The 9,354-nt window shown below is 42.3% G+C and overlaps 1 protein-coding gene across 1 annotated transcript; it reads left to right on the top strand.

Annotated features, from left to right (window-relative positions):
• Positions 1-123: 123 nt before the first annotated feature.
• Clp (Cleavage and polyadenylation specificity factor subunit 4) lies at positions 124-3,658 on the top strand. Its single transcript, XM_085959737.1, has 4 exons — positions 124-326; positions 825-1,107; positions 1,449-1,689; positions 3,329-3,658. The coding sequence occupies exons 1-4, from the start codon at positions 224-226 to the stop codon at positions 3,569-3,571; spliced, it is 870 nt and encodes a 289-aa protein (XP_085815863.1). The 5' UTR covers positions 124-223; the 3' UTR covers positions 3,572-3,658.
• The last annotated feature ends 5,696 nt before the right edge of the window (positions 3,659-9,354 follow it).

Raw genomic sequence — 9,354 nt, 5'->3', positions numbered from 1 at the left:
TGCAAAAAAATCTAATTTTAATATGGCATAGGTAGTAAATTTTAAAATTGTTTATGACTTCTGATGCTCTGACAGCTTGAGAAGGAAATCGGAGAATATCTACGATTGTCTATGATTATCTATGACATGGAATATGGACGAACGTTGAATATAATGCTCGGCGAGCCGGTCAGTCCAATGAATTGAAATTTATCTGTGAAAGGAAGTGTTGAAATCTTTTATAATGGAGGTTCTCGTAGCCAATGTCGATCATCTTAAATTTGATGTAGAAATAGCTCTCGAAGAGCAATATGGCGCTCTACCTTTGCCGTTTCCTGGAATGGACAGTAAGTAAACTAACTTATTTTGTATACAATTAAATGAATTTATCAGTATAATCATACATTTAAGTTAACCGCCTGTGAATGATCAAATATAAATTTCAAGCTATTTTTTAAATTATAGAAGTTTTAATTTATAGTTAAATCTTTACCAGAACTGTGTTGTTTCTTTGTAGCCAGTTTTATGTTATATTGACATACCGAGTTTATTGTGATTCTGTCCATCTGTTATATTTTGGGTAAAGGTATTCCGTATCGTTTTTGTGGTTTAAGGTGTTTTGAGATCAAAAACCCTACACAACCTACTTATTTTTGGGTTTCAGTTAAGACCTTTACGTTCAAAACATATCTTTAAGTAGCTATTGATTCTTTTTGAACGATACTTTCGTATCAATACTTCTTCTTTCTGTTTAACGGCCCTAGATAAAGTTATGTGTTATGTTTTGACTAGGTTTGTGGTCTCAAAAGAAGTTTTTATACTAGGTCTTCTTTGTATGATTTTAGAATCGACTGCTGCGGTTTGTGAGTTTTACAGCACATCGGACGGTCTCGGCTGTGATAAAGGAGTAGCGTGCCCATTTCGACATGTCCGCGGCGATAGAACAGTCGTTTGCAAGCATTGGCTCAGAGGTCTTTGCAAAAAAGGCGACCAATGTGAATTTCTGCACGAATATGACATGTCGAAAATGCCTGAATGTTATTTCTACTCCCGGTTCAATGCCTGTCACAATAAAGAGTGCCCGTTCTTACATATTGATCCAGAAAGTAAAATAAAAGATTGTCCATGGTAAGAACTACTATAGTTACATCGGTTTATTACAATCGATTTATAAAGAGGAAAATATTATTCCAAACACTTGTAGCATAATCTGATAAATCTGACGTCTCTCATTTTGAGTTGTCAGTTTAATGCCTTACATCCTTCTCTATCGGGTTACTTTATCTGAGGTCAGACGCCACTCGCATTGTCTGGTGAGGCTAATGATAGAAATTTTTGACTTAATAGGTATCTAATGGCGTTTCAACATTTTCTTTGGAAGTATGATGTCGAGCTAACATTTTGTCACCCAATATAATTTGTTAATTATACAGCATTTGTATAAATTATTTGTTTTTTTTTTTTCACAGGTATGACAGGGGATTCTGTCGGCACGGTCCGCATTGTCGCCATAGACACGTGAGGAGGGTGATTTGTAACAATTATATTGCCGGTCTGTGTCCAGACGGACCGAGTTGCAAATATATGCATCCTCGTTTTGAATTGCCAGCGCCTCAGGAACCGACTAAAGACACTAAGAGACTGCCAGTTTGTCACTTCTGCGGAGAACTTGGACACAAAGCATCATACTGCCTCAAAATACCTCCGGATGTAAAAATATTTTCATTTTATTTTTAAATAACTGGTCAATTTTACTTTCTACCTATTTTTAATTTATTTGAAAATGTCCTCAGTTTTATGTTTATTCTGTTTTGAATTAATTATAATTTTGAAATTTGTACACCGATTATAGCTTAATCTTTAATGCTAATGGCATTAGTCAGTTTGTGCTCTGGTGTGTGTTGTTCTATCGTAAGCAAATATGCTTTCAATCTATGAATGAATGATGAAGTAGAATCATGTTTTTCTCCTTTCTACAATAGAACATTTTTTCACAATCATCTCAAATCATTAAATAATATTTGATTTGCTTGTACTGTTTTAACACCTACCCCCATTATATTTACTATATATGTATACCAGTCATCTAATACTCATAGTTTCTATTGCTAATTATAAAATTTAATATATTTGTTCATAATTTTTCATAACACATAAGAAATATACCTATTAGAAAACTATTTCCATTATATGACCCCGTAGGCATCCCAATCTGGATACTGTGCTTTACTGTTTAAGCTACCGATACACTCACTAATCACACTGAAATTTCCTAACCGTATGCAATCGAGATTTTAATTAAAATTCTATCAATATTTTGATCATCTTTTGTAATTTTGAATCAAGGTTGACCATAGCCGACCATAGCGATATTTGTGTCCGGAAATTTGTACTTATGCAGTTCGCCGTATCACACTTCACTGTGAAATGTTGTATCGGAAATATATGGTCGCATATAAAGACCGTCCAACCTCTTTGGGTCGGTTTACAGGAAACCAGCGGCAAACAAATTTTGAAAATAGCCGATATACTTGATTATTTCTTAGGTTAGGTTAGGTAAAATATCAAATCGAACATACCAAATTTAATATCTGATAACAATAATGATAGCGTTATTATCAGTTATTTGAAACCAATCAATATCACACCTAATAAAATTGGAACATTATTGAGCATACATAATTTTGAAAAACACTTCTGAGAAAATATATTATAACCAATAGAAAAAATCTTTTTGAAAAAAGTAGGACACCCGGACAGGGCGCGAAATACAAGAGATGCAGGTTCGATTCCTGCTGTGTTTTTCAAAATTATGTATGTTCAATAATTAGAATGGCACATTCTTAAATCTTGTGAATTATTCGTTGAATAAAAGAAATAGTTAATGAAACATTATTGTCTGCAATGCTCCACAAACAATGCGTATTTTTTTCATCTCGGTGCATAGTATACGGTCATCTCTTTCCGATAAGAAAGCTCACGGTGAAATGCAATATGTACAATTTACATGTAACCAGCGAAATTTATCGCTTTTAGTTGTCAAAACCAAGTTTACTTATATTTTAAGATGTGATATGTATTAACAATAGATACCAACCATCATCATCTCCGAATTGTTACTTTTAACATACTACTTGCACTTTATATTATTGTATAATTAAACTATTTTTTCTTCAAATGATACACAACATTCTTAATTAAATATACATAATATTTTGAACCATCAGAAGCAATGAATAGAAATAGAAAAATGTAATTTATCACTAATATTAAATTGTGCACTTTGTTATTAGATGTCTCATATATTGAGTGCAATATTTGATAATATCCATTTTTTTCTCTTTCACAGCAACGTGAAGCTGTACAAAAGAAGGAAGAAGCAAAATATCGTTCTCTCGGTTATATAAAGACTACTGATAACGATGATCATCCCAAACCGCTTGGAATACGTCCACCTCCGAAACCCCTTGAAGAGATTACATGTTTCAAATGTGGTACCAAAGGCCACTATGCCAATAAATGTCCCAAAGGCCATCTTGCCTTCCTTTCTCATTCACAAAATCCTGCGCCCGTTGGTGGATACAGGAAGTAAAACATTCTCATAGGCAAAAACAAATTTATTTTTCATGTATTTTCTACTCTGGTTATCTTGATTGTAAATAAATTGTTTCAAATTGAACCCTTTTGTTTTATTTGTGTCACATTATCAACACCTAGTTCAATAATATGCCAGTTACACAACCAATAAATAAATTTGTACTTCAAAATGAAGAGCAAGACAAAAATGAAAGATTCAGACAAATATATTTTAAAATAAAAATCAATAAGCTAATGGGTAGGTAGGTACCATATATGTACTAAATATAGGATAGGCAAAGAAACGGCTTACTCATGCAACCGAATGAAGCATGCCGACAACTTACGAGAAAAAGCGACGCGATAAAAAAATGCAGGGCATCACAGAGGATTTACGTTGGCCCTTTGACCGTAGTCATAACGTCACCTCCGAAAGGGGGGGTGGGCGTAGGATGCACTGGACCCCCACTCATACCCATATGTACCTGGCTTGTAGGTAGGTACCTTGGGTCTCTTATTTCTGAGAATTTTGGCTCACCACAGAAATAGTCAACCAAACCTTTTCTAGGTACATGCTTTGAAAGGGGATGTGCATTTCTTGGGATTATTATTACTGCATTTCTTTGCTTGATAGGTACATATTTTGAAATATCTGACCTACAAAATGAACACAGACATATTCCTTTAAATAAAATCTTAATAATACATAATTTTAAACTAAATACATTAGACATTGAATGGCTTGGAATGAATGAATTTATAGGTATTTAATTATTATTATGCATGACTTTAATTTAAGTAGGTAAGTAAGTGCTTTTACGGATGTTCTTTTTTAATAAAGCTAGGTCAATGATTTTTTTATGCTAGGGACGAATTTAATGGCAAGGCTTCTGATAAAATTATTAATGCTGAGAAAGTAATTATTCTTAATACCTACATATTTATGAAATAATACTTATTTAGTTTAGATTTTGTTGGCTAAGTTACTAAAGGTGACTACAAAATTTTCTTACATCTAAGCTTACAGGCTATAAATTTCTGTGTCGTAGTCGATCTGCCCATGTTTGCATGAATCCGCCCAATGATCATTTTTCAGAAGCCGAGCAGTCTGTATCCAGTGAAGGCAGCTATTCTTGTGTGTCGAACGTCATCTCTAACCCACTGCATTTTACTTTCCGAGTTTAGCTCATATAGTTGCGCTGTTATATAGAACTCGACTACTTAGGAGAAACGCTACTGGTCGGATCACTGTACTGCGCGCCGTCGGTGCACATCGATGAATCGCTGACCGGCATGAGCAGGGTAATGAACTCTTCAAAAGGTCACAGGCTGTTGCTCGGAGGCGACGTAAACACGCAAAGAGCATCTGGTGGGGCAGTCGACGTACTGATAGCAGAGGTACAGCCGTGTCAGATCTTTTAGCACAGCACGACCTAAACGTATTAAGCGAGGGTTCTGTCCCAACGTTTGAAACGATCAGAGGAACTCGTAAGCTGGAAAGCTATATTGTTATTACTGCGTGTTCCAACGCTCTGCTCGCCAGAGTTGAAAATTGGAGAGTATGTCGTGATGCAGCGCTGGGATCCGACCACAATGCGATTGTTTTTTCATTACAGGCCGCAGATAGCTACGCTGCAAACAAAAGTTCAAATGTCAATCAACAGCGACCAGGTTTGTTTAAGACGTCCAAGGCTAACTGGATAGATTTTGGGCTTGCACTTATTTCCCAGATTCAGGATCACGGTATCACGATAGCAAGGATAAAATTTCAGAATTCAGGCGTGGTTCGACGGCTGTTCACTCAACAGATTTTTGAAGCCGCAAAGAATAAGTATGAAACTGCGTTTGCGGAAGCGAAATTAGAAAGCTGGAAGAGCCATTGCTCGGCTCAGGGAAAAGAGAATGTATGGTCTAGTCTTCAGAGAATGCTCAAAAGTAAGGCGTTCAAACCGCCTGAAACTCTGACAATCAACGGTTGCACGACCTCTTCGGCTCTCGAATCTGTAGAGGCTCTTCTTGCGTATTTTTTTCCAGACGACAATATTGCAAATGAAACGGAGCAACAGACAGTGATCCGAAATGCCGCCTCGATTAATTCAAAGGAAGATGATGACGAGAACTTCACTCTCGAGGAGGTCGAAAGAACATGGTGTGTAAATTCCCACCTCCGCTCCCGTTATGTATATGCAGCCACGTCATACGCGGCCGGCTAACATAACCCTTACGTGTGCCAGATCAAAGAATTTAAGCCCTCATTTTGTCCCGAGCAGAGCCGCACGGGACTGGTGATGCAACCTTGCACCGAAGTGCGAATGCATGATGTTAATTTATATGGCAACTATCAGAGTGACTTTAATTTGAAGAGTCGCAAGGGGAGTCGAGAGTGTCCCGCCCCCCGTACGCTCTGGCAAATTTAGTAAAGGCCGCAAAATTGGCCTCGGTTGCCACCATGTCCGCGTGTCCTATTGGGCCCGAATGGGGTCGGACCCGGGCAAACAACTCCGCTCGTTCGGGGCCCATAAGTGGACAGTCCCACAGGACGTGCTCTGCGTCCTGCTGGTCGTGTCCACATGAGCAACCCGACCCATGTCCTGCCAAACCAAACCCCTGTAGTTTGGCCGCAAAGTTTCCATGGCCAGTCATGAATTGACTAGTCCAGTGGGTCGGCACCAGTCTCCTTGTCATGTGTCTCACCGAGACATCTGGAAAGTATAGAAAAGTCTGGCGGCCCTTAGAGGAGGCCACCCATCTCGCCTGCCATGCCGCATATGCGGTCTTGTAGACCAGCTCAGATACAGTCTTTCTGTAGCTCACGCCCTCCACTCTCGATGGCGGTGTCAGAGGGACACCGGCGAGAGTTGTATTGATCCTCCTCATAAGGAGAGTGATCGATCCTCTAATTTGAACGTGCAAGTCGAGGGGGAAAACCCCCGCAAGGACCGCCAGGGCATCCGAAGATGTGGTCCTATAGGCCTTAGTAAGGCCAATCAGAGCAGCCCTCTGTCCGCTAAGCAGAGCCCTCTTCACAATTGTCAGCGAGGCTTTGGTGTGCCACACGCTGGAGGCATAGCCAGCGATGCCCATGAATATAGCCTCGTAGGCGATTCTCAGGGCCCGAGGCTTTAGGCCCCAATTGTTGCCCGCCAGGCGAGCAACCTTCTGATAGGCTGAGTTGGCCTTAGCCACAATTACTTTAGCATGCTTCAAAAAGGTCTGCTTCTCGTCCAGAACGACCCCCAAGTAGGTCACCTCTCGAGAAAACCTTATAGCAGAGTCGCCGAAGCGCACTGCGGGTGATCGCTTATTTATGTTTATCCTTGAGCTGCCCTTGAGGAGGATAGCTTCCGTTTTGCCAGGTGCAAATGCAAGCTTATTAAGCTTACCCCAGTTAAGGATTCTCGATAATGCGTCCTTAGCTACGCGCTCGAGCGTCGGACGGCTCGACGAGCCAACTAGTAAAAGAAGGTCATCAGCGTACGCGACGAGCGCGCAGCCCGGTGGCAGAGGTAACGTCAAAACATCGTCAAAAAGTATATTCCATAGCAAGGGGCCAAGCACGGAACCCTGCGGACACCCCATGGTGGTTTCCCTGTAAATCAATTCAGTACTAGAGTCGTATATAACTTCCCTTTTATTAAAATAGCTTTGCACTAGGGCAAAGAGGTCCCCCGGGATCTGTCGGAGCCGAAGCTTAGATAGAATTAATGGCCACCATGCGGTGTCGAAGGCACCGGCTATGTCCAAAAAGAAGCCTGCCACAATGACTCCTTCTGAGTCCTCAACAAATTTCTGTGCAAATCTGATGGCGTCCTCAGTAGACTTGCCGGGTCTGAAGCCAAATTGCCTCTCCGAGATAGGGTAGATTCTCTCAAGGTGGTCCTCCAGCCTTCTGCTGATTAACCGCTCCAATATCTTACCCAGCACTGGCAGAAGAGTGATTGGACGGTACGCTTTTGGGTCATGCGGTGGTCGTGTGCTCATCTTAGGTATAATCCTAAGGAGACCCTTCTTCCAACAGTCTGGGAAGATGCCCCTGCTCATGCAGTCAGCATACAGCCCGACTATCTCATGAGGTGCTCGAAGCCACGCCCTTCTGGCAATCACGTTGCTGATCCCATCAGGTCCGGGGGCTTTTCCCGCCCTGAGGCCATCAAAAATTAATCCCACCTCCGACTGGGTAAGCTCAGGAGAATGGTGAGTCTCCAACGGCAAGATTGCAGATAGTCTTAGTTGACAGGTTCTGTCATCTTCATGTGCCGTAGGTATGTCCTGTGGAATTAGAGTTTCCAGCAGTATGGATGCAGACTCTGCGCTGTCCATCGCAAAGGTGCCATCGGGGCGCCGCATAGCCGCCATGACTTTACCAGGCCTTGAGCCCAGCTTTATCACGCGGAAAGGCGGTCCCCACGGATCATAGCCCCCCATTTCAGAGACAAAATCCCGCCAGTGCTTTTTCTTGGCTTTATTTAACTCTTTTTTGAATTTTGCCCTTGCGGATTTATAAGCAATCTCCGTAGGTTCGTCATTTCTGGGTAAGTCCTTCTGAGATCTTCTAGCTCTTTGCAATTTTCTTTGGGCTAGTCTCATGGTCCTTCTCAAAGACGTCAATTTTGGTATCCACCATGGCGCAAGGTTGGGTGGCCTCAGAGAGGTTCTACCCAGCGTGGACTCCGCAGTTTGAGTAATGAACGCAGTCAAGTCATTGGCTCTTTGGTGGAGATCGTCAGCCGACATGGCAGAGGCCAGTCCACCAATTTTGACGTCAAAAGCATCCCAATTGACACCGCTCGTCCGAAAGCGCCTGGGAAGTAGTAGGCTCTCGGTTTGGCTCAATGGGGCCGCATCTCCCGCAACTCTGAACAAAAATGTGATCAGACGGTGATCGCTAGCCACCGCGTCCGTGTGGACCTGCCAGTCCACGGCACGTCTGGCAACGCCACTGGATATCAGAGTGACATCAATATGTGACTCACCATTTCTGGTGGAGAAAGTGGCCGGCCCGTTAGGGTCATTTAGCACCGTCAAATCAAAGGCGGCCAAGAGCTCCTCGAGTGGCTCAGGTTTGTCTTTGTTACGTCTGGGCCCAGAGGGGGCCCAGAGCAAAGACTGGACGTTAACGTCCGCCCCAACAATTATCTGCTTGCCTCTACAAGCATATAAGATTTTCTCCAGTTGTTTTGTGCAATACAGGGTAGAAGAACTGTACTGAAAATACGCAGATATAACTACAATGGAGAGCCCCCTGTTATTAGCAATCTCCGCCACCGCGAAGAGCTCATTGGATAGATGCGAGAGATGCAACACAGTCAGTGCAGTGTCAATTACAAATATGCAAGCTAGAGATTTCGGGGTAGCTTGTATGATACGGCCACCGCTTAGGCCCCGATTGGGACCAAAGGCGTATGGCTCTTGTATCATAATTATGTCCGTATTCTGATCCCGAGCAACCTCAAGCAGCTCGGCAGATGTGGCTCGACCTCTGTCCACATTGATCTGAGCGAAGGAGATCATTGCGGACAGTAATCAGTGCGGCTTCTTTCCTCCTCAATAGCGTGTAGGCGCGCGGGACAGTCGGGATCGGTGGCCAAGTGGCCGTTCGGTTTCTTGTAGCGCGTGCACGCAGGGCACTTGCCCGGTTCGTCAGCGGTGGGGCAGTCTGCTCTGTCATGCCCTTCTCTAGTGCAGTGGCCGCACGTTGTAACCTTAGCGTTGCAACCCTTCGCCATGTGTCCGTATAAGTGGCACTTTGCACACTTGACAACTCCACAAAAGTCACGCACAGGGAACGAATTCCACCCC

This window comes from Rhyacophila brunnea, unplaced genomic scaffold (assembly GCF_057557595.1).
Source record: "Rhyacophila brunnea isolate RB1 unplaced genomic scaffold, BYU_Rbru_1.0 scaffold_9, whole genome shotgun sequence".
NCBI classification, from domain to species: domain Eukaryota; kingdom Metazoa; phylum Arthropoda; class Insecta; order Trichoptera; family Rhyacophilidae; genus Rhyacophila; species Rhyacophila brunnea.
The sequence above is the reverse complement of the archived record's forward strand: the minus strand, read 5'-3'. Positions and strand labels throughout refer to the sequence as shown.

Bases quoted from the DNA above. Each gene is read 5' to 3' on its own strand.
- Clp (XM_085959737.1), top strand. From the start codon at position 224: ATGGAGGTTCTCGTAGCCAATGTCGATCATCTTAAATTTGATGTAGAA. The intron at 1,108-1,448 runs GTAAGAACTACT...TTTTTTTCACAG, and splicing joins AAAATAAAAGATTGTCCATG to GTATGACAGGGGATTCTGTC. The intron at 1,690-3,328 runs GTAAAAATATTT...TCTCTTTCACAG, and splicing joins GCCTCAAAATACCTCCGGAT to CAACGTGAAGCTGTACAAAA.